The sequence below is a fragment of the Cryptotermes secundus genome, unplaced genomic scaffold, assembly GCF_002891405.2.
Source record: "Cryptotermes secundus unplaced genomic scaffold, Csec_1.0 scaffold565, whole genome shotgun sequence".
Taxonomy (NCBI): Eukaryota; Metazoa; Arthropoda; class Insecta; order Blattodea; family Kalotermitidae; genus Cryptotermes; species Cryptotermes secundus.
Genome location: NW_019731581.1, coordinates 1,585,506 through 1,612,078, shown reverse-complemented (window position 1 = coordinate 1,612,078; position 26,573 = coordinate 1,585,506). Strand labels below are relative to the sequence as shown.

Here is a 26,573-nt window from a genome sequence, read left to right as displayed (position 1 = left end):
CTTAAGAACAACAAATGATTGTTAATCCAGTCATAGTTTTATGTAAATTGTTATGTAATTTTCTATGGCCTGATTCAGCTGTCATGGTCTGTGTTGTGTGTGCTTGTAATCTGTAATTCATTTCAGGTGAACTTATTACAAATGTGTGTGGGAAAGAGAGATTGAGCATGTCCATGTGTATGATGTTGCAGTGCATTTCCTTGATCTTTCCAAACCTTTAATTTGCTTAATAGAAATGCAAGTATAATTTGTATGTATTTGCATTGAATTTAACTTGTGAATGCTCTGTTTTGCTTTATACTGATTGCCTGATATATTCTTTTCACTGATTTGGTTATGGATTTTTTTCTGTTTTGGGTGTATGAATTATGTTTGTTAGTGTAGTGCATGATAATATTGCTGTTGAATATTTTTGTTCCAGTATGTAATGACAATTCTATCTTCAACAGAACTGTTCTTATGAAGAATATGAATGTTTGTTTGACAGTAGCTCATTGCATTGCCAGCATTTAAAATGGAAGGTCAGATGACTGATGACAAATGTGAAAACTTATTATAAACGATAGATATTTCAAAATTATTTTTTTCATTATATTTGCTAAAAGGTAGTGTGTAATATAAGTAGCTTTAGTTAAACTACACATGTCTGAGAAATGTTGCAAAGCATTGGATGAGTAGCAGCATATTTGGTTTTTTTTTTATTGGTTGTCGACTAATACAGTGGTACTCTCTCTTTTGCTGTCCGTAGTCGAAGGAGAAGCTCTGTCTTAAGGCAGGTAGTGCTTTGGCAGCATTTCTTTTTTTTTTCCTTCAATTGTTTTGCATCTTTATCTATTCCTTTCTACTGCAAATCACTGCAGCTATGTTTATTTCCATGCATTAAGATTGTTAGCATAAGTCTTGTGGTATTTCTCTAGTTACATTTTAACACAGTGCCTGTTTACTTTGCACCTGTAATGGGCTTGTTAAAGTTGAATGAATTTTGATCAACTTTTTAAACAGAAGTTGCATATGACTTCTCCAGCTTCATATTATGTGAGTTCTGTTTTGGCGAGTTCAGATTATTTAATATATAACATATTAAGATTGTAAATTTTTAGTTCCATGCTTTTAATTTTGAATAGGAAAATTATGTTTTGCACCATGAGGGACAGCTTAATTTTATTCCCATGTGTTGTTCAAAAAGTTAGGTAATCGCATAAGTGTGATGTGTGTATTGGTTCCATATCATCTCAGCCTGGCTGCAGTCTCATGTCAGAGCAGAACATTGTTCAATTAATGGCTTTATATAATGACAGATCCCAAGGATCAATGGCCAAGCTGGAGGGGGATTCGGCGGACAGTGACACTCAGCTCACGAAGTTGGATGTAGTTCTGACTTTCCAGCTAGAGGTGAGTCAAAACAAAATCCCACAGAAGTAAATGATACTTGTGGAAGCTATATTTGTTATACTTAGCTGAAATAATTGAATGTTCTTAACAGATTTTTATTGTTATAAGTACTGCATATTTTAAACCTCCTGCTACACTGTTTTGGAAGTTTACAATATTTAACTGGAGTAGTATTTTTTTAAATAACTATTTTCTTTTAAATCGTCACACATTTCTACAATCATTTAGTCCACTCCCAAGACAGCTGGATGTATGCATGTATGTGTACTCGTATATATGCATATATATCCATCCAGGTCCGAGGCTTTGTGTTCATTTTCGTAACAGGCTTATTTTTTATGGTGAGAAGTTGTTAGCCCCACCCTGGAGGACTACCCCTTGTCAGCTGTCCGCATCTGCTTATTCAGTATATTCGCAGCTTCCCTCCATACCTGTAGGGTGTCTCATCCATCTGCAACCTAAGGACGCGCCATGCCATGGTGACAAGGGACCCACCTAACATGGTGTAAAACTTGGTCTCTGACATTAAGGGAGGAACATAGACTGAGGGTGTTGAGAATATTTGGACCAAAGAGAGATGAAGTGGCAGGAGGTTGGGGGAAACTGCATAATGAGGATCTTCATAACTTGTACTGTTCTCCAAGTATAATTAGAATCATCAAGTCAAGGAGGATGAGGTGGGCAGGGAATGTAGCATGAATGTGGGGACTTGGAATGCATATAGGATATTGGTGGGAAAGCCAGAAGGAAAGAGACCACTGGGAAGACCAAGGTGTAGGTGGGTGGACAATATTAAAATGGATCTTAGAGAGATATGATGGGATGGTGTGGATTGTATTGGTCTGGCTCGGGATAGGGACCAGTTGAGGACTCTTGTGAACAGAATAATGAACCTTTGGGTTCCATAAAATGCTGAGAAATTCTTGACTAGCTGCAGAATTGGCAGCTCCTCAAGAAGGGCCCTGCTCCATGAGTAAGTAAGTAATATTATATATATATATAGTTCAGTACAGTTAAACATGATTACAGTGATGTTAGTACATTTTCACAGCTGGTACCATTTTTAGCATACTCTCCCTGTTTTGAAAGAAGCAAGCTTATGAGAACACCTTGCTGTACAGTTAAACATGATTACAATGATGTTAGTGCATTTTCTGAGATGATGCCATTTTTAGCCTATTTTCCCTATTTTGAAAGAATAAAAGTAGGCTCATGATCTTACCTTGCAGTCTGTATGTCTGTATGTGTATCCCACCTATTGTTGCTAGGTAATGGCACAGTAAACATGTTCCTGTGCCAATGAATACACATGCAATAATAGAAGAATTGTTGGATGCACTATTTTATATGCAGTCCATGTCATAAATGAAAGCAGGTTATTTGTTTTTCCCAGAACTTCTTGTTTATAATTCTGTTTCCAGTTTAACAGAACATGATTTTACAAAATTAATACATTTTATAATGTTTTTGCTTTATTTAACAGATTTTTCATTAAAACTTTCACACATTTATGGTAATGAATTCTTAATCCAGATCGATTTCACCTTATTGTGTTCACATTTGCATGTATTCTCTTAATACAGTTTTGTAAGATAAATTTACTTATAATTACTGACTTATAATATTGTGTTGTTCAGTGGCTGATGAAATGTAGTAAGGTAAATAACTGAAGACATTTATAAATTCACANTTAATAAACAGATGGTGAGAGGAATAGGGGCTGTGAAGTACATACAGCTTTATGTTTGTCCTTGTTACATCCTTCCAGAAATGCTTATAAAACAGCAGAGAGAAGCAAAGATCATGTGTAGGATAAAAGACAAGGTGTATGAAACGAAAATTTTAGAAGCAAAATGAAAGAATGAAATGTGGAAGTTATAAGAAATGACCAAAAATATAAAGGTTTGACTTTTATTCAGTGGCAGCCATGCACAAGAAATACGGTAAATTTATAGGAAAGGATGATTATTGATATGGTTACAGCCAGTGCTTGAGGTGGAATGGAAATAGAACCGGGATGGTTTTCCCCTTTTAATTCATAGACATAAATTATGAAAATATACCGAGTGATGTATATAGTCTGTGTTCCATCTAAGACCTATGAACATATTACAGTAGTTTAAATGGCATGCGTAAAATAAAGTCACACATGCATTACGAGTACTTATCTTTAGAATATTTTCCAAAAAAGGTATTGTACATTGCATTTACTGCCAAAGAAGTAACGGGATGCTTTTAAGCCATTTAGAAAAGAACCGGAATGCCATCCCGCCCCACCTCAAGCCCTGCTTGTATATTATTTTTTCAGTTTTATATTGTTCATTTATTTAAATCCTTTAGGTGGTTGTAATGGAAGTGAAAGGTTTGAAGTCTCTGGCTCCAAACAGAATTGTATATTGTACCATGGAGGTGGAAGGGGGAGAGAAGCTGCAAACAGATCAAGCTGAGGCTTCAAAACCAATGTGAGTATTTTGTGTGCATAACCTATTACACCAAGGGTATACTGTCAAGTTGACTCATGAAAAGAGATTCCTATTTTACTATGTTTTATTTTGTAGGATGTGTATTACTTACAGACTTTCCTGTCCAACTGCAACTCAGACACCTCTTCCCCAAACTGGCTTTTCCAACACATGCTGTTACATCTCCAAATCAGACTTTAAGGTTCATCTATAAGAGACCTTTACATTTTTAAGGTCACCAGTCTGAATCTAGACCTGAAGGCAGCCATCTTGATAGATGTCCTCTTTCTCATTTTGGCTTTCTTCAGTCCTTCAAGACAAATGTTAGGAAAATGCTTTGGAATATGTCAGGACTGTTCTCTCAGATATCATCTCCAACTTATAATTCAGTCATCCAGTCCTTTTTCAGTTGATACAATTCTTATTATCATGAATGAAAATGAATTAAAAGGGTGCAGTGAAACATATATCCGAAATTGGTTCTGTAAAATTTGGTAATTCCACCAACATATTTCATCTCCTAAATTTCTTGATGGAGTTTCATGAAATCTGGTATTGTAGGTGTACTGTTAGAGTTGTTTGGCACATTTAATTTTACAGTGCATTTAAATATAACAAGAATTATAAGATTTGTAAAGCTCTGTGTTTTATTGGGTACTTACATCCAAAAATTCCTGAAGTGCAGAATCTTGAAATGTTTCTTCTAATTTTTAATAACATGTTACAGTAGGGCATGGCTTTTAAAATTTTATTTGTCAAAAAGGGAGACCTTTTCCCACAATATGTATTTGCAGCTGACTGTATCTGGAATGGCATGAGATTATTAAATAAATACATTTAAGGCCACAGAAGAACACTGTTGCAATAACATTTGCACAGATTTCTTTTTGTTCAAAATTTGCACTGCTTCTATATGCTTGTTGCAGTTGATATGTTGTACTGTGAAACATTTTACTTCCGCTAATTTTGTGTCACACATCTTACAGTATAAAATGTTACCGTCAGTTGAAAATATATCATCTCCAAATTCAACTACAGTCTGCTTTAAATGACACAATTTAGATGGCTTTGCTTTAGGCATCGTAATAAAATGAATCACTAATGCAACGCAGAACTGAACTTTTCACACTGAGAACCTTTTGTTTGTGTTTTTGAAGTCCACAAGTATGCAAGTTCTTTGTTTCTTCCAGTACATTATACTATGTCCTACAAATAAATTGAGCTGCAATGAATTCAAAGCAGTTTCTCTCTTTTATGAATAACTGCTATATTGGTTCATCCTTTTCCTCAGGTGGGATACTCAGGGTGACTTCTCAACAACGCATCCATTGCCAGCTGTTAAAGTTAAACTGTATACAGAAAATCCTGGCATGCTGGCTCTGGAAGACAAAGAGCTGGGAAAAGTGATACTAAGACCAACACCACTATCATCAAAGGTACCATGATATCATTAGATTTTATTAGTCTTTGATGAGTAATTAATGTGCTTTCATTTCTTTTCTCTGGAATTAGGAAATACTTCTGTTTTCCCCGGTATTTGATGAGCAATATTGAGAGGAATTTTTGGAAAGGTAATTATGTGAGATTTCAGGTTCTCATACCCACAATGTCACTCCCTGAAAACCTTAATCATCAAGGTAATCTCTGGCAGCTGATATAAGAGTAATTAATTAATTTTGTACCATGATCAGTGCTGTCAGATTTCCGGTTATGTTTTCATGTGAATTGTGTTTGATTTTATTTAATACATTTGTTATATTTACATCATATTCCATTATATTTAGAACTCTGGAACTTTAACCTAATAAAGACCGGAAAATGAAACTGGAACATTTAATTTAAAACATTTTATACAGTTACTACTCTGGGTTTATCTCTGAAAACTGTGTATTAAGATTCCAGCTTACCATGCTGAATTTATGGTGCCAACATTGGCAGCTTTTGCCTTATTTTTCTAGCAGGTTACCATGTAAAATAAAATTGCCACACTTTAGTAAATTTTAATACTGTCAAATGTTCCAGAATCAGTGAATCTGACACTGTTATTAAGAATTTTTAAATTGTTCTAATATATAAATGATTTAAATCAACAATACACATACGAATATTAATGTGAAATTTAATGACAAATGAGAGTAGTGGAAGACATGCTAGGCATGGAGGGAAATATATTAAAAATATTTATTTACATGAATGGTTGAATGTTACTTTATTCCTATTATTTTGATGCTTCTTCTTAATCTTGGACATGGGAGGGTTTACTGGCCTGTTACCATATCAGAGGCAGAGGCTCTGATGCTGTTACATCACCACTGGCAGGGGAAGGGTTGTCCTGCATAGTGCAGATATGTAGTAAAGACAACACCACACGCTGTGGAGGAAACACACAAACCAGGGGCATATGGCAGTCATAACTGAAAAGTAGACTATGAACGTGAGGGGCACGCCGCCGAAACAGAACACCCTGGACAGACATACATTTATGAACAATGGACATCACCCCGTGTGAGGTGAAATAAAATGCACCAAAATAACGTGTGTATAATAGAAACTTTAAAGGATTTTATCTGGTTTTACATTGAAAAGAGAACTACAGCGTGTGATTTTTAACACGGACTAAGACAGTGTAGCAGTTTTAACATAATTTAATAAAATATTTGTAACATATCAGGACACCTGAAGATGGCCATTTGGGGCCGAAACATGTCGTGTCAAAGTGTATAATGTTAAACTAAAATTAAAATTAAGTAGTGAATAAACAAGTGTTGCAATATTGATGGATGACAAATACATGGACGTTAAGTTAAACAATTGCAACAGGACGCTGAAATACAGAACCTAAGACATTTTTATGGAAATCTTTAGGTGTCTGAGTTGTTTAATTATTTTGAAAATTTTAAGTCTTACGTTAGAAGAACATTGAACATAATATGTATTTTTTGTTTCTCTGCACAGCTTATGTTTTCGGTGTTTGCTGCTGTGGTAAATATGTAGCAAATTATGCCCTTTATACATGTAAAAATGCATGTAGATCTTCATGTGGTATTAAAATTTTCTAACCAGAGTGAAAATTGAATAGCGCCAATATCAGATTTAATGAAAATATGCCCAGCATTTATTTTTTCAAGCATATGGACAGATGGATTGATCAAACATGTCAGGCACTTTTCAGGATTGTAGACTTACCTTAAAAGGTAAATATATAAGCTAGGAACTGGATAATCTCTCCATGGATATTTGGGAATACAGTGTACTTCTATTTGGGCAGTTTATTGGTTTGTATCATTTTATTTCCCAGCTTTTAGTTATTATAATGAATTCTCTATACAGTTCACCCCCGGTGGACTAAGAAGATGTTTTCTTGAGTTAGGAGCAAAAGCAAGGTTTTGCACAATGGTGTACCTTCCCCCTTTTACTCATTTCAGTATTTATTGTAGGTTCCTGAATGGCACAAAATGGTTGTTCCAAAGAATTGTGCAGATCAAGACTTAAGGATAAAAATCGCGTGCAGAATGGACAAACCACTGAACATGAAGCACTGTGGGTAAGTGAACTGTACCCATGGGTTATAACTGTGCCTGCTGACAGCTCTCTTTTGGGTGCTGTAGATTCATTCATTCATCAGTAATCTGTCAGACGACAGGTCCACAGTCTCTTCCAAAGCAGTTCCTCCACTTAATGTGATCTAGAGCTTTCTCCTTCAAATGAGAATATCCTCTTCTGTCCCCAAGTCATCCAGCATCTTCTTACGTCTTCTTCCTCATATTCTGGTTCGCATCTCTGTTTTTGGAAAGAGACTATACAGGAAAAGTGATAATGTGGTAGTTTTTCCATTTGCTTTCCACATCACAGTACAACAGCCATTCAAAACACTCTGGTCACGCCTGTTGCTATATGAACTTGAACCATATCGAGCATCATTTGCTCTGTGCTTCAAGTCACTGCTGATGACGCTGCTTCCGGCATCAGTTTTTGGTTTCTCTCTTCATCTGATGCCTACCCTTTGACCTGTCCAGCAAGGGAGGCCCTACCAGTAGCTATGCTACCACTGGTATAGCTCTCAGGGTCCTTGGCATACTCAAACCCCCTCACCACGATAAGGTGGTGACACCAACGAGGGGGGTGCTGTAGATATGTAATTTTAATTACAGTCACAGTCTCTTTGGCTTAGTCTGGTCAATAACTTCCTGACAAAACACTGGTGTCCATCTACCATACTATATGACCTTACATTCCAAGAGACATAATTTTAAAATTAACCTCCATGAAAGCCTCGGATCGACTATAAATTTGAGAATTTTTACTTTTAACATTAGGAAGGCTGTCAGTTTATTTCTAGCCTTGTGTTAACTCCTCAAACTTCATAATGGTAATTTCACTTGAAATTGTGTTAAACATTGTGTGGTGCAGGCTGTCACATTCACGAAGTTTCCTGTCCCTCTCTTTATTCATATTTTTACTGAGTCCATTCCAGCATCAAAAGAGGAAATTAAATATTTTCTGCCCTGATCGGTTTTGTGATATTGTTGTGTAGGGTGGTATATGCGACGAAATGATGGGTTCTAGTACAGATGATTGGATTCATTAGCACTTCTTTCACGCTCTATCTTAATTACACTTAAATAACTGGAGAGCCATAAAACAAGGTGTACCACTTGCTGGTCTTCCATTGGGGCACTAAACAGAGAATTTAGGATCAGATGGTGTTAGTAATGTTGATTCTATGGGATGTCGTAACACGTTCATTCATTGCTGTAGGCCAGTGTCCAAATCATCTCTTGGCTAATGCCCATAGGCATGTGCATTTAGTGTGGGCATTATCAGTAAAGTTAAAACACATATCATGAAAATATAAATACACAAATACTTCAGCTTTTATAGTAGTATAATGTACATGTACTTTGTGCCTGTTTCAGTTATCTTTATGCAGTTGGGAAAGCAGTGTGGAAGAAATGGAAGAAGAGGTACTATGTTTTGGTGCAGGTGTCACAATATACATTTGCTATGTGTAGCTATAAAGAGAAGAAGTCTGAGCCATCAGAAATGATGCAGTTGGATGGATACACAGTGGATTACATTGAGCCTGCCAGTGGTGAGCCACCTTTGTGGTATTATGTGCTGTGTGTTCAGTGATTAATGGAATATATCAGTAAATTCATTTACTGGTACTGACATCTCAGAAAATATTTTTTTTACTCATGAAACCTGATGCAGTCAGACAGACTGAGTCAAATTATGAGGTATCATCTGTAATTATAACAGTCTCTGGTTTACACACTGTAAAGATTTCTGCGACTGCAGTACAAGAATTGAAGTCTTCTATATCTGCTTTCACTAGTCATTGCTGGGTAACAGGTCTCAACAGTGACTGTTCCTTTTCAGTGTTTTCAGATTTTAACATGGGAAGTGTAACAGGCACACTCCAGATGTCACTGTACTACAGCACATAAAAGTCTTCACAGTCTGACTTTTAATTCTTCTTCAACTATTACCTTCTCATACTTATCTCCTACCAACAACTGAACCATGTGTGAACTTCAGCTGTCCCCTTATATCATCTTGGCATGGACCACGCTCAGAAAACACACTGAGAACACTATATCCATGGAAAATGTGTTTACTGAGTGCCTAGCAATGGACTATTCCGCATCTATTCGTTGCCGCAGGAACGTGTGTTAATTTCGTGGTGAGCCACTGCCTAGCAATGGACCATTGCAGCTTTCAGGCATCATGTCACAGTATTTACAAATATCAAGCATCCAATACGAGCAAAGTCAATAATGAATACAAACCTTGTGCATATTTACTGTCACATGACAATATTCTATTCCAAAGGCAAAAATAATACCATCTAATGTGACTATTTTCGTTTTATTACTTGAGGATTTATCTCCCTTACATGTTTTGACCCTTACGGATCATTCTCAGAGGGTATCAGTACTTTTGGAAACTACTATTACAATAGGTGTTAATTGTATGGATACACATGTGATGTCTAAAATGCACAATATACGCAATGTTTTAAAAAAGTTTTAACGCCAAGAAGGCTGCCATGAATGTGGAAGGTTGAACATTGCATATATTGTGCATTTTAGACATTATATATGTATCCATACAATTAACACCTATTGTAATAGTAGTTTCCGAAAGTATTGATACCCTCTGAGGATGATCCGTAAGGGCCAAAGCATGTAAGGGAGATAAATCGTCAAGTAATAAAACTTAAATAGTCACATTAGACGGTATTATTTTTGCCTTTGTAATTGTTAGTGTGACGGACCAGAATGAAACAAATGAAATATTCTATTCCTTATTTAAGTGGTTTTTGGGAGTATAAGCTTTACATGACTGGTGAAGCACCTGTATTACAGATATTTTCGAAATCATTATAAATTCATATAGAAAGATGATAGAATTTTGACAGTTTTTATAAACATCTTTAAAAAGAATTCTCACATTTTGCCTTATTGGGATTTTACTGTATGTTCATAATAATTGCAGCAACATGGATTTTTTGTAATAGTTTGATTATACTGTCCCTTTCAAGCGATTTCCATGGACTAAAATTTCCATGGATGCAGAATTCACAGTTCTGTACAGCAGACACAGATTTAATGCGCATGCATATGAGTGACCATTTGCACTGATCACAGGAGATTCTGTTAGGTTCCCTTACCAGATGCATTTCATCTTGTCAGCCATTTTCAGTGCCACCTAGATTGTGATTCTTAACAACCACCTATGAATTATGATATCCCACACCCCTCACATTCTTTATTAAATTTCCTTATTTCCTTCCTTATTAAATTTATACGTGTAATATTGGTCATAGGTATCCATGTTTTCTCTGTTAGTAGTAACATGTAAAATGTCCAAATTTTCTTGAGATTTTCAGTAGTTGCATATTTTGTCTTGCCCTTATTGTGCCTGATGTCATGGATATGTTCTTTGCTTCAGGAACAGGCACAAAGTCCATGATTTTGGGTGATGTGTGGTGGGGTGGGGTGGGGTGCAGAATATCTGAAGGAACCAGCTTGCATGTGACATAGGGCAAATAAGAAGAAAAGAAGAGAGAATGACAAATTGGCAGTTTTGTCAAATGCTATAAAGTTTAAATTATGAATTGTGCTCATATTAAATGTTCTTAAAACAGCAGTGAATGTAGGTTGTTCTACTATATCAGAATTAAAGATTATGAGGTTACAAGAGTAATTAAAATATGTTCCTTTCTTCCAGCAAATCTTATGGTTGGAATGGGTAAGTTCCCCTTTTACATAACAACACGTATTTTTATTAATGGCAGTCATAAGCATGCATTATATTTTTAATTTTAGTTCAATTTTATAATGTTTTGCTTCCAGTTTAGTAAATTGCTATTGAGAATTAAACTGGATATAATCAGTCAGGTTATATTGTTCAAACAGGAATGATACCAAAGGAAGAACTAAGTATTTGTTACAATAAGTTTTTTAATCTTTCAATGCATGATATAGACAATTATGGGTGGCAGTGCCCCCCAAAAATAATGAGATTTCAAACATCAATATCAGTATCGGTAAAAGTTCAACAAGATAAACTGGACTCTCTGTCATGAGGTCCTTGGAAGCGACCAGTGGTGAATATATTGATAAAGGATTTCATTGGTATATAGTACATTATTTCATCTGTTTCTTTTTTTTACAGCTAAGATATTCTAAAATACACTTTTGAGGGGGTTGATTAAGTACTTCCCATAAAGCGATTGAATTACTTCTCTGATTAGAGTGGAAAATACAGTAAAACCTGCCTTAAACAGACGTAATGGTTACAGCATTGTGTGCATGATTATGAATGCCTGGGCATTGTGAAATGTTGACAACTGTTGTATGACTAACATAAACAGAACTAAACATATTTTGGATGGACCTGCGTGGCTGCTGTCATTTCATATTATTTTACTCTCTCCTGTTCTTAAAAGAAGAATTTTTAATTTAATTTAATGATTTTTAATTTAGAGTGGAACAAAATTAATTAACTCGTTTCTTGGTGCCAATATTATGTTTCTGGACATTATCCATCATCCTGTTTTTATCTAAAGAACACCGCCCTGTTTATATTTCAAAACATGACTAGTATGAATATGACTTTCCATGCCCTGTTTTACATTCCTGTTACCAGATTTGGAAGGCGGTCGTTTCTTCTTCAATGCTGTGAAGGAAGGTGACAGCATACTGTATGCAAGTGATGATGAAAATGAATGTCACTTGTGGGTGATGGCGATGTATCGCGCTACTGGACAGTCCCACAAACCTACACCACCCATAACACCAGCTGGAAAGAATTCCACCATTTCCAAAATACAGGGAGGTGAGAAAGATGCTTATAATTCAGAGTTTAATTTGTGGATATAAAATCCTGCCCATAGATTGGACACCTGAATGCTAACTTTTAATCATATAGGCTCAGGTTCATGGGCATTTTAATTCTGCAGGCAAACTGCAGTTTAGATAAATTCATAATGAAGGTTATACTCTGTACAGCGTAATTTAAAGTATAAATTTAAGTTGTTCTCTTGATTTCCAGATGCTGACAGGGCAAGAAAGCATGGGATGGAGGAATTCATATCTGCTGATCCATGTAAATTTGATCATGCATCCCTCTTCAAAATGCTGCAAACATTGACACTGGATTATAGACTGAATGACCCATACTGTTCCCTGGTATGGTTACATTTTGAAACTAGCAATACAGTCTTTTAAAATGTAATGAATTGATTGTATGAAATTTGTCATTGATTTAAAAAAACATATTCAAATATGTTAACTCAGCAGCAAAATGGACAAATGATCATCAGACAGAACCTGCAGATCAAATTATAATCAAATATTCAGATCTATGAAGGTAAATATTCTATTTCATTAGATAAATTTAGTGATGTCTTTACAGGGCTGGTTTAGTCCAGGGCAAGTGTTTGTACTGGATGAATACTGTGCAAGATACGGAGTACGAGGATGTTATCGCCACCTGTGTTACCTTAGTGACTTACTGGATAGAGCGGAGAAGGGCATCATGATAGACCCAACATTAATCCACTACAGCTTTGCCTTCTGTGCTAGCCATGTACATGGCAACAGGTGAGTACTATTATTTCTTGTGTATTGCCGTATGTGTTTCTGTTTATATATATTCAAGGCATGGAGGGACTCAGTGCAAAAGATTAATTCAGACCACAAATCAGCCAATACCTGCATATTGGATATAATTCAGATAGTATTTACTAAAGAGGGGACATGAAAATTTGATGTCAAGAGTGTTTCTTTAAAATGTCTCTTCAGTTGATCCATGTCATTGAACTTCAGTTGAATCCAAGATTTTATTAAAATGTTCTGCGACGTGTAAAAATATGCAGTATTATTATTATTGTTATTGTTGTTGTTGTTGTTGTTATTATTATTATTATTATTATTAGAGGGGGTGGGTTTCCCCATGAACTTAGACCAGTTATTGGTCCAGTGTGCGTCCCCCTTTAATTTCTACTGGCGCCATACCCTCCTGGTACTGGTGCTTACCATCAGTCCCGACTCAGCCAGCGAGGCTGACTCAGAGATATCTCGATGCTTCGCCCATCTACCAGAGGCGTTAGAGACTACTGTTGAGTGGGAAATGTTCTTAATTTAGCTCAGTGGCCTCCTTTGGAGACATGAGGTTCTTTTAAGTGCCGTAAATCTATGACACGGGACCCACGACTTAAAGTCCCTCCCAGAGGACTTCTTCCCTGAATTTTTCCGCCCTTAAAAATTCCATGACCTCCACCGGGTTTGAACCCACGTACCTTGAGTCATGAGGTGGGAACGTTACCCCTAGACTGTGGAGGCTGCTAAAATATGCAGTACGAGGGGGTACCCAAAAGAAACCGAACTTTTTTTTAACTTATTTATTCAAATTTTAAGCACAAACCTTCAATCCCCTTCAAAGTACTCTCCACTTACACTAACACACTTGTCTAGTCTTTTATTCCATTTTTCAAAACATTGTCTAAATTCATCTTTTGAGATGCTTGACAGCGCCTCCGTCGTTTTTTCCTTTCATGTCTCTTTTCATTCGGGGAAACAAAAAAAAGTCGCACGGGGCAAGGTCGGGTGAGTATGGAAGGTGAGGAACAGGGATCANTTGAGTTTTCCCCATAGCATCATCCTTGTACGCCGTTTTTATTATTTCAAGAGTTTCTGTTCCGCTTTTCACGAGCAAAAAGCAGAATTTCACCGCCGCACGCTGTTCACGAAAATCAGCCATTGCAAAAACGACGATCACACGAAACAGTTGTCACTATAAACTCTGCCGAAACTAGTCCTTACCTTCTGAAGCAACGGTAGTCGGCTTATCGACTCAGGAATATTAGCTCTATGCGCTCATAGCGGCAAAACGCGGTACTACAAAAGCTCTGCCCACAAAAAAATTAGTTCGGTTTCTTTTGGGTACCCCATCGTATATGTAATATATTTCATGGCGATATGAATGGATGTATGAGGGGTAGGCCTCCTCAGCCCTTGCACTGCGACCTACAGTGGGCTATTGTGCTTTTTCATGGAGTTAAGTCAGGTATCATGGATAGTGTTAAAATTTAAAGTATACTGTTGGGCTGTTGTGCAGTTCCTTATTAACTGCATGAAGAATATAGAATCAAAATGATGGTGTGTCTTTGAGTGATGACCTGGGAGGGAAGTTTGAGAGGCATCTGTTAACCTTTAATTACAGTGTTAGATATATCTAACAACAAGCAACTGCTGTGGTCACACAGAGTTCTAACTGTTGAAAAATAAATATAATTCTACATAGTAATAGAAGGATTGTACACCAGTTGAACTAGCTTTGGATACTGACAAACTTGTTAGCTTGTTAAAGTGCAATAAACAGAAATTCTATATTTTATATTCATGTTGGTTCCTGTTGAATCCATCTCATGCTGGAATAGGTGCATTGAGTCCCTCCTTTGAACATGGGGTAAAAACTGTGGATATTGTTTTCAACTTGGAGGCATTACTGCAATTTAAAATCATGTCATTGTACTTTTAGTGTGCACTGTCAAAATTAATATTGTTACTAACATAATGAAGGTCATGTATGTGTATAAGAATAAAACTCACTAATGATTTATACTTACAAACATGTGTAGTCTAATCATATTCAACAAAAGTTTGTCTTAAAAATTTAAAATATTGTCTGCAGTAAGACTGTGTACATTTGCATTACACGACATTACATTGCATTTTATTTCCTAGCAGTGTATGCATATATGTAAACCATTGACAGATATTATCCACTACACAGCTGATAAATTATTCTGTTCAATGGGGATATTCTATTGTGCAGATACTGAAATATTACACAGTTACAAAGTTTGAGTACATTTCCTGTGCCATAAGTACTTCAGTAATTTATGTACCCAGAATTTTAGATAAGAAATATCAGACAAAATCAAATACCAAATTTGTACCCACTATAGAGTTTCAACCAATTCATAATTGTGATTAAAATTATGTGTATTATTCAAACATTACTGCAGAAGTTATGCTTTGGTTGCAATACAATCTAAGGGCGTTTTCAGTTCAGTGTTAATAATGAAATCACATGATAAACTTTATAGGTACAATTCATACTATGTTGCACACATCATGTTGAACTTTCACATTTTCAGAGAAAATTTCAAGTTGAGCAAAATTTTGTAAAAGAATAAATCCATCTGAATGTTCATCAAGGAATTCTATGATGGAGTCCATAGGTGCAAACACCAATACCACGTCACCACATCATGTTCAGTATTAGTGGCTTTTTCCATGAATGTTACATGTCAATAGTAATCCTAACAAGGGAAATTTTCATCTCAGTGTTCAATAAGGAATCAGGTGATGGAGCCTGTATGCAGGATTAGCTGCATAGTCTTCCCACATCATAAACAACTTTAACTGCACTATCCACAAAAAATTATGTATTAGTTGAAATTTTATTAAGGGGCATTTGCATCTCACTGCTCGTCAAGAAATTATGCAATAAAATTTTTAGGCATGAATGTTACTACCATGTTGTCACTTCACATTCAGCTGTAGTTTCCACAGTCTAATATGAAAAATTTTACTCAGGAAAGTAGTATTCTCTTATTATACACACTGCGTTTTTGAGGCCTGAGCTTTTGCATAAGAGAAAGTATGTAAATTACATGAGTAAATAAAGTAATTACTGATTATCAGGTATAAGTGACAACATTTGGCTATTCGATTTTAATACACAACATTACATTATTTTCCAATTTCACCTATTTCCAAATGTTGGTTTTCTTCAGCTTCATGAAGACAACTAGCTTATGGGATGGAGCTATGTGACAACATATGCATCAGTCTAAAGAAACACATTCTCTTCAGAAACTCCTATGAACTATCTTTTCCATCATATTTCAATGCATGTTTTGCAAAATTTCCATTTGTTTTCCTAAATATGCAGTCATATTTTGTTTATTTTGTCTGTTAGCCATTATTGTGTATGTCACTTTGAAACAGAAATAATATTTTAATGTGAAATTGAGAGCTATAAGCTGCAATGCATGACAACCAACTATGAAGTCCATGTGATCATGTCACTGTAGTTCTCTGTTTTCAAAAGCACTGTAAACCTGCAGCCAAGAGCTTGTGTCCCTTCTTGTAATCCTGTAACAATTTGTTGTTTCTTTTTGGGGTGGTGGGGTGGGAGTGGCAATTATGATTCATGTTCTGTGTTTCCTGTCTATGTGACCCAAAGTCTGGCATGATTTTCATGTTGCAGCGGTGTGAAGGCATTATTAAATACCTGATATTATTTTGTACTCTTTTTTTATACTTTTCCTTTTTGGTCATCCTGATTTGCGTATAAGTATGCATGGTTCATAATTTGACAAAAAATATATCCATTCATGTTCACCTATAAATGGACAGAAATCCTGCATTGATCCTATTTTTGTAGTAATAAAATCAGTATAGCCAGTTGTAAACAGTAGCATATTAAAAAATGAAACTGAGATGTTAAAATTGGTAAAGGTAAAAATACATGTTTGATGTTCTTCTAATACATTTGCTATTATTATTGTACTAATTTATAAAGTCTGAAATTGTTTGTAGTAATGGTAATTTGGTTTCCTCCTGCACATCCTCCAGACATTATTATGGTTTGTGTCTTTTCTGTAAATATATTCTAATATGTACAGTTTACTTTAAACTGCATCCACAAAGTGTGGTTATAAAGAGAATTTGACTTAGAGATAAAGTTTGTGTTTGCATTGTTATAAATTGGTTGATCTGAGGTAAACCCTACATCTCTCCAAGATTTTAACAAGAGATGTTTTGTCATAAGATGTTATTGTAAATTGTATGGTAGACCAGCATTTCAATGGAAGAGAAAGGGAGGGAAAGAAAGGCTGCCTCATAACTCATTTGACTTTTCAAGTTGAAATGATCATGTGAATACTGGTGATCCACTAATACCCCAGTATTTGTTAAAATGTGGCCATAAAGAGTTGCTTTCTGGATAAAACTGTACTACCTTCAAAACTTTATATATATATATAAAGTGTTTTGTTCTGTAACTACTATTAAGTTAGTAGTTTCTTACACAAGACATATACTCTAAAATAGCTAGTATTAATTCCTATAGTTCATCCTCAGACAACATTTAAGAAAACATTAATGAATAAGCATATGTCTGTTCGTTCAGAAATTTGCTATAAGAATCATAAAGAAAAGGGACCCTCCTGTATGCACTTTTTAAAATAGTCCAGGATATTACACATTTGTATGAAGATTTATAATTATAGTGTTGTGGTTTATAGTTAGCTTTTCAAAAGTAAGTTTTTCATTATAAACTAAGCATTTCTAAATATTATTCTTTCAATCAAAATGCAGACAAATTGATCTATAAGTCTGGGGACTCTTGCAGCATTCACTATCTAGTATGTTCCCAGGTGGATTAGATTCCAATTGACATATAATTAATATTTCAAATTATAGAATGTAATGTTTATATCTGTAAAATGCACTGTTTCATTAATTCAGAGATGCTATTTGGAAGTTTCTCTGTGGCTAATTTCATGTAGAGAAATGAGATTTGAATTCCACGTCCTTGCTACAGTTTCATTTCCTTAATTATTTATGGTTTCTGTTCCTTGATCACTCCTTAATTCTATGATTTTACATCTCTATATTTCAAAGGATAAATACAGTGTATTTAAAAATGTTTTTTTCAAATGAGGAAGCTTGAGCTGCAGGTATGCATTGCAGTGTACCTAACGGACAGTCCCCCACTCTAATGCTTAACCGTCCTTTACTTAGCACGGAGGTGCTTGAAGATACCTCTGTGGCCAGGTTTGTAAACACTTGAACACTACTGTTTTCATTCTGCTTTTGTGGGTGTTGATATTTGCATGTGAATGGAGAGTGTTGTGGTGCTGTCGGGCTTTATATGCAGTAAGCAAGAACTTTCAATGTTCAAATTCATTTTGCAACACTGAAAAATGTGCAATCTTAGAATGGTTTACTTCTATACAGTGGTACTCCTGTCTCTTACATAAGTTTCACAAACACCACATCTGTGTGATATCTTAGCATGTTATTTCAGTTAATAATTTCATGTTTTCTCACTGAATCATTTAAATGAGTAAGTGTAAAATGTAGTGATCATTTGCATTCTCATCTAGGCTACTGAAATTCTTTCAAAATTAATTTTGTTTATTTTGCAGCAACACATGATTATTTAAAGGCTTAAGTATTTACGGTAATTTGCATGTGTTCTAATATTTATGCATGACATTGTATGTATATACATCTGTTTCACTAAAAGGTATTAAATGAATATTTAATTTTATCCCAAAATGAAAAATTAATTATCAGTGAAATTTAAATACTTATCAGTGGAGTATGAGATTATAATAAATAAACTGTATCTATTTTATGTTCCAGTACATTTTGGTTTATTTCCTCTTCAAAGGGACATCTGAAAATTAGTTCCTAGGAAATATAAATTTTACTTTATTAAGTCTCTATCATTACTTCACATTAAAATTATCCAACATGTTTACCACCACCACCTCTGCCGCCGCCATCCACCACCACCACCACTGCCACAAGGAGAGATAAGACATTATTTAGGTATAGGTGTTCATAAATGCTACTAGCATTGATTATAGACATAGATCATGTTTATTGACATTTGAACTTGATTTCCCATCCACAGAAAATTAAGTATATTGAATGTATAGGGCCAGTTATGAAATCTTCTGCATTTCCAGTGGGACCACAACACTCAGTGTCTGTTTGTAAGGCATGCCTAAGCATGTAGGGAAAATAAGGGGTGACTAGGGTGGTTCTCAGGGATATCGCACAAAGGTGGAAGGATTTTACTATACAGCAGCTTTAGACTAGTATTTAGGAATATTGTTTTAACAAGTGTATGTGATGTAGTATTATATTCTTCATATGTTCTTTTGTTAGGCCAGCACATTTGGTTCCCAGTTTTATGTACTAGATATATGAGTCAAACCAATCATGAAGTAGAGTACTTCCTTAATTTACACAGATCAATAAATCTAATTGTGTTATTATTTATAATATATTGTCTGATGGTTGGAAGGCATCATCTGTTCGCTTCTATAAAATACACTGTAAAATATGCTTTATTAATTTTAAAAATTCTGTTGATTAGAGTTAGGATTTTTATGTAGTATCATCATTCAAAATATGTTCATAATTATGTAACAAAAATATTTCGAATATGTAGTGAAATATGTGGATTCATTAAAATATGTAACATCACATGAAAATAATTTTGTTTTACAAACAACCTTTATTTACAATATTTTGGCAAAATCATTTTCTTGATGTGCCTTACACAATTGAAAACTTTTTCCATATTTTCTAGTTCATTTATTGTCTTCTCTATGATAGAATGTGTTCATAGACTGAAAAGGATCTTTGTCCATCACAAGATGCCACTGGTGCATATTTTAACAAAGGAGTTTGTTCAGGAGAAATGTCTTCAGGGAGATATACAACATCTCTATCAAGTACTTGACAGACACTGGCAAATGTTGAAAATCCAAGGTTACATTTTAACACCGCCTGGAACTTCATGGCCACTTCCACCACCCTCTCATTTCACAATACTAAACTGTCCACGTGCATTCTTCATTATGTCCATAGATTCTTGCAGAGGAAGTCCCTGGGTTCCTAAACGTTTTATATTGTCTGGAAGCCAGCTGAATTGCTTTGGATTTAGAAAGTTAAACAAACCACTTTTGGATTGCTGAATGCACCATGGGATTTGTGCACTGAAACAGCAGACTCAGATGGGAACATGGCTACAATTGGTTTCACAGTTTCAAAGTGTTCACTGTAGAATTTGAGTGCTTCTGTCGAGGTTCCCCATGTTGTTGGCACTGGTTTTGGGGGGGCAAGTGTGCATCTGGCAAGTGCTGCTTATATATAGGATTGCACTAATGTGGGGCTTTCAGAAGCACATTCTTTTTCGTCATCGAAATGGATTTATTCACTTGGGGGACTTGGCTCTGACCCCCTCAGCAACATGTTGCAGTCCATGAGCCAGGCAACCTTAGTGTCTGACTTTCCAGCCACAAGGTTTGCGATAAAGTAGCCCACAGAATCCGTTGTTTCATCCACGGCAACCCATATAAAGCCATCTCCTGTGTTACCTCTTACGTTTTCCAAGGTTTCTTCATAGCAGATAGGAAGATAATGTTTTTGAAGTGTTGACTGATTTAGAATGTGTTGCTTGTAATACTTTTCCAAACTGGACTGAAATTTACGCATTTGGATTTTAAACCAGGGGATGTTGGCAGACACCATCCAGCTACACATATCCTTGAAGAACTTGTTTCTTGAGGTTCAAGATTGCTGCATTTGTGTTAAGAGCACTTGCTTCTTCAAAAACTTCAGTTACTTGTTTTTTATATGTAGCATATTTTGTACATGTTGCTCCAACTGTGATTTCATGGAACACCCAATACTTTTGTTGCAAGTGGAACTTTTACAGTTTTCCCATCGGTTGTGAAGGAATGAGCTGTTTTTTCCCACAAATTTAACTTTAATGCGAGGAAGGATGCAACCAGTGCCATGATGATATTGGCTATGCATACTTGAGCTTAAGTCATTGAACTGCTCATGCAAAACTAAAATCACTTTTAAAGAGTTCAGGACAAGAATGTTGGTTGTTGGGAGTGGATGGGTATGTCTGGTGAGAGGGGAAGGGATCTTAAATGCAATACAAAGGAACACCATTTCAATTCTTAGAAAAATCCCCAATGCACAGCTCACTAATGAGTGCAAATCATAAGTTGTATACAATGATTTGTGTATTTTTTTCTTTTTTCTTTTTCAAATGTAGTATCTACATATTGCTTAGGATTGTAAAATGTTGTTAGTATCCTTGTAACTTTGTAGGTTTGTTTGTTAAGTTGTACTCCTGGATAAATCAATCAATTAATCAATCAATATAGTTCGTAGTATGCTTGTAACTATGTAGATTTATTTTGTTAACTTATATTACTGAATGACGTGTCCAAATGTTACTATGTAGCAAAACGGATGAAAATAAAATACAATACAATACAATACCTGGGAAGGGGGTTAGTTTACTCTGCTTTACAAAAGGGATATTTCCTTCTGTATTTCATCATTGCAGAAAGAAGTCTTTTGGAAGGTGTGGGGAGACTATTAGGTATTTAACTGAAACACACAAAGATATAAGCAATTTCCAGTTAAAAATGGCAGTAAAGAAAAATATCTCAAAATGTGTAGTTTTATGTAACATCATAAGAAACACGTAGAAAATGCCAAAATATGTTAAAATATGTAGAATGAAATTCAACTACAGCATTGCTAATGCTGCATTTCGTGGAGATTATTAATTTTGGAGCATCTGCTCATACAACTTAGTGAAATATGTATTTACATAAAAGTCCTAGCTCTACTGATAATACCTTCCATAGTATGAAGTGTGTTACATAATATTAATTTCTGCAACATTGAATAACCTTCCAGGTTTCAATTTATAAGGTCATTGCAATGAAAACAGACCAAAGTGACATCACCAGCATGGCTATAAAAATATTTTTCACTTGCAATCTCAGCCATCCAGAAAAATAAAATGTCACTCCTAGAACCTTATCACAGTAGCAAAAGTACGTCTTCTCTATCTTGAATTGGAACATTTGGTGTTCACATGCAAACTAAAACTGTCACTAGTTATAACACAAATTAGAAATTGTATGCATGTACTTGCTAAATCCGCTTCCTCCTCACAGGTTGCATATATAATCTTTGGCGGTAGGAACCAGCACATAAACAGATCGAGTGTTGCATGCATTCTTCTTCAGTATAACGGGTTGTTTTGAAAATATTTCAGTTTATTTCTTAGCTTGACTTGATATAAATTCAGTAACATATGAATTGCCAACTTCTTGGAATAGATCCCAGAAGGAAGAATTGCAATGTGCATAAAGAGCTCTGTGTTTTCTCTTGCAGTAATGCTGAATATGTTAACATTCATAAGATAACAGATTTTATCAAAACATTGCCAGGCAATGGCTCACTAACACTTCCCAGCATGTAACAATATAGGGGAAACTGTGTGTTCTCTGTGGTCTGCAGTTAGCAACAATAGGAATTAGGTTCTCTGTGACCAATTGCTAAGTTATGCAATTGTTCTTGCAATAGAACTGTGTTTTCTGTGTCGTACATGCCACGGTTGTATAATGAGATTCCCAGAATATTGGTAGTTCGCGATTTACACATGACTATCAAAATTCCGTACACATATGATTATACTTGTATAACAAAATTATGCAGGCAACAAGCAGAAGTCATACAAAATCATGATAACGAAAATGTTTGCAATATTGGACAGGGCGAAGCACGACCTAGAAAGTATAAGAGGTTTAAACTTGGCGGTGGTCAAGCATACGGCCGTGACTAGAATGCCGTTGTAGCAGGAGGCTACCCCTAGCAAAGCAAGCTGATGTAAGCGAAATGCTCAATGACATGCATCGTCATGGAGTTATCCAGCAATCAGACAGCCGCTGGTCGTCCTCCGTCGTTCTGGTCAGAAAAAAGGATCAGGAGCTCTGTTTCTGCGTGGATTACAGGAAATTAAACAAAGTCACGAAGGAAGACTGTTTTCCGCTTCCCCGGATTGACAGCACTCTTTATCTAGCCGTTGCCTAGCAGTGGATCAATGTATCACATTATTATTCCATGCACACCCTCTTTCTTTAATTTTTAGGTACCTATCATAAAGTAATATTTGTTTCATTCTGTTGAAGAGATAAGTTAACATAGTGTGCATTGTTATTTGTGGACAACTATGACATGCCTTCTTTTTATTCTAACCAGTTGAAGAAACACTGTTAAATAAACATATGACTGGTTCTGAAAATATGAACTTCATCTATACTCAGTGAAGTTTAAAAAATGCCATATTAAATATTCTCTGTGTGAGACAATATTTCAGGTAAACCTAACAGAATGTAGTGACCATAGAACATAATCTGTTTCATGTGATTAACCAGTTTCCATGTTTGACCATCTGACATAAATTTTAATCAAATTACACGGGAGTTCAGAAGTTACATTCTTTACACAATTGGAATTATGCACTACATAATTTTACAATTTACAATTTATGTAAGCCATCTGTCAGTCCAGGTTTTGCAGAGCAGATCATTCCTAAATTATTTATTTTATGCTACAATGACAGCTTAGTCACTTGAACTGTCATAAGCTTGATTACTGCCAAGTTTAACCCTTTCATATTTTCTGTGTGTGGCTTTGCCTTTTCCTCTGCTGTGAACATGTTCATTCTCCTGATTTTCTGTGACCTTTGCTTGTTGCCTGCACAATTTTCCTGTGTAATCATATATGTACATACAGAATTAATTCGCTTAGTGGGGGGTGGAGTCCAACTGGGTCCACTCGGCATGGCAGCCACTGATTGGCCTATTGTACCTGCCCCGGGTGATTATGATGATGGATAATTTTGTGGAATGAAGATTGGCAAGGGAAACCGAAGTAGTCGGAGAAAACCTGCCCCAGCACCACTTTGTCCACCATAAATCCCACTTGACCAGACCCAGGATCAAACCCGGGCCGCTGCGGTGGGAAGCCAGCAACTAACCGCATGAGCTATGGCGCAACCTTGTACATACAGAAGGTTGAAAGTCATGTGCAAATCACGTACCGGTGTGCAACACTGAAAATTTCCTGTTGTGCAGAGAAGCATATTTTACAGGCACTACAATTTCAAGTGGTGGGTATATGCCACAATTTCCCAGATGGGCAAACATAATTCATTACTAATCTAGTTCTCTTTGGAGGGTTAGTTTGATGTCAGCGCTTAAACTCTCACTTTTTATTATGGAGTAGACTGATAAATGTTCTGAAGGCCTTAGTTTCAGTCATTCCTATGTGTGGTTTCCATGTAATCCTCATATCGAAGGTTATGCTGAGATATTTTACATGACTGATGAAGGGGATGAAGGCCTCATTGGGCCTAAGTCTATAAACAAATTAGATAGCCTGGACCTTATCTTCATTGACTTTTATGTACTCACATCTGAGTAGCACTGAGACCTCGTTGCAGCTTTCTGAACACGTAACCATCTTTGCCTTTTGTCACATTTATACAGGTGTCATTGGCAAAGAGACCTAGGTAGACACCCAGTGTTTGGGGGTCACCTTTCTTTGTGTATCCCTTGGCATTGACATTCACCTTCGACCGACTGATTTTGGTTCTCTGGTTGGCCCCATATAAAACACTGATTCCACCAGTTCCTTTCTTGTTGCATGTATATACGAGGGGGTACCCAAAAGGAACCGAACTTATTTTTTTTTTAACTTATTTATTCAAATTTTAAGCACAAACCTTCAATCCCCTTCAAAGTACTCTCCACTTACACTAATACACTTGTCTAGTCTTTTATTNTGTGAGCAGGGGCATTGTCATGATGGAAAAACCAGTCACCCGACTGCCACAAATCTGGCCGCTGAGCTCCAAGTCACTCCCGACAGCTCCACAATTTCTTCAATGGTCCGTCGTCGATCTTCCTTGATGATTTCACGAATTTTTTCAACATTTTCATGTGTTCGGGCCGTGGAAGGACGACCAGAACGAGGTTTGTCATCAATTGACATTTCACCATTTTTGAAACGGGAAAACCACTCAAACACTTGAGTTTTCCCCATAGCATCGTCCTTGTACGCCGTTTTTTACATTTCAAGAATTTCTGTTCCACTTTTTCCAAGCAAAAAGCAGAATTTCACCACCGCACGCTGTTCATGAAAATCAGCCATTGCAAAAACGACGATCACAGAAAACAGTTGTCACTATAAACTCTGCCAAAACTAGTCCTTACCTTCTGAAGCAACGGTAGTCGGCTTATCGACTCAGGAATGTTAGCTCTATGCACTCATAGCGGCAAAACGCAGTACTACAAAAGCTCTGCCCACAAAAAAATTAGTTTGGTTTCTTTTGGGTACCCCATCGTATGTTGCCAAGGAAAAATGTTTACATAACTGTTGTCTCGCAACGAATGTCTCTTCTGAATACACAGTTTTGGCTTTGAGCCCTCATGTCACGATATGAATGAATACAAGAGGAATGTACAGACTCCAAATTGTGGACCATTTTAAGGTGCCAGTTGAAATACTGCATCTGATAATATCATTGATGTCTGTGTTCTTCCCTCTAACGAAATATGAGCTTCCCATCTGCAAAGGTGAAGTCCATATGCTTAATGAATTAAGCTCACACCATGAGTAAATATGGGTGAGCGGAAGTGTAGCTCCATCATTCTTACCTCGGCAATAGATGGAAGTGAGTTGTCAGCTTCACACTCCAGCCACATTACCCTCAAGGAAAGAACCTCCAGTACCCATTAAATAAGAGACTGAGTGTGCTCCAGGGCCGGTATTGACACTGTGACTGCCAGAAATCTGACCCCAGCCATCCATCTTGTAGCCTGTTGCTATACCAACTGAGCTATTTGAACATCCCATATATAGCTAAAATAAATAAATGAATGAATGTTTACATCTGAACTGATAATTCTGTTCCAATGAACGATGATAGGAGTGAATAGTACATGATATACTGTAGACCCCAAACTAATATTATTTCCCTCTGTAAAACTTGATTTAATGCATTGAGGTGGTTGAAGAATCATAAATTAGTATTATTTTCTTCTCTTTTTCATATTAGCAAGTTTGTGATTAGAAACCAAACATGTAACTTTTCTGGCATTGTACTTCTTCCTACTAAGTATTCTTATTCATTTGTGTTAAGAGAAGAGTACAAATTCGTTTAACTGCAATTTAAATAATAATAAGCTTGTAATATAACTGTCTTGTAATATGGAGGTCTTCTACTGTACATTGTTTTGTCAGTTTTGTACTTTGAATTCACAGTGTATGCAATGCCATTTCAGACCAGATGGAGTGGGAACAGTTACACATGAAGAAAAAGAAAAGTTCCAAGAAATCAAAGAAAGGCTGAGAATATTGTTGGAAAATCAAATCACAAATTTCAGGTAATGTAGGATAGAGCCGCAGTGTTAGATATAGAAGCTGCAGGTCCTGAGTGTGTATATATATATATATATGTGCAGCTTTTGTGCATAACGAACGACAGATTTTGAGTACAGCATTATTTAGA

The 26,573-nt window shown here is 36.0% G+C and overlaps 1 protein-coding gene across 13 annotated transcripts in view; it reads left to right on the top strand.

Annotated features, from left to right (window-relative positions):
* LOC111867219 (calcium-dependent secretion activator) overlaps positions 1-26,573 on the top strand; it is a 119,590-nt gene that overhangs the window by 49,856 nt on the left and 43,161 nt on the right. For 5 of the 13 annotated variants that reach the window (XM_023856857.2, XM_023856862.2, XM_033752596.1 and 2 more), the window contains exons 10-21: positions 749-772; positions 1,299-1,392; positions 3,733-3,854; positions 5,146-5,290; positions 7,292-7,398; positions 8,771-8,946; positions 11,091-11,111; positions 12,012-12,200; positions 12,417-12,553; positions 12,780-12,967; positions 18,134-18,217; positions 26,347-26,448. In XM_023856857.2, coding sequence (XP_023712625.1) covers positions 749-772; positions 1,299-1,392; positions 3,733-3,854; positions 5,146-5,290; positions 7,292-7,398; positions 8,771-8,946; positions 11,091-11,111; positions 12,012-12,200; positions 12,417-12,553; positions 12,780-12,967; positions 18,134-18,217; positions 26,347-26,448 — 1,389 coding nt within the window. The remainder of the gene's footprint in view (positions 1-748; positions 773-1,298; positions 1,393-3,732; positions 3,855-5,145; positions 5,291-7,291; positions 7,399-8,770; positions 8,947-11,090; positions 11,112-12,011; positions 12,201-12,416; positions 12,554-12,779; positions 12,968-18,133; positions 18,218-26,346; positions 26,449-26,573) is intronic. The other 8 variants (XM_023856859.2, XM_023856867.2, XM_023856866.2 and 5 more) reach the window with 4 other exon arrangements.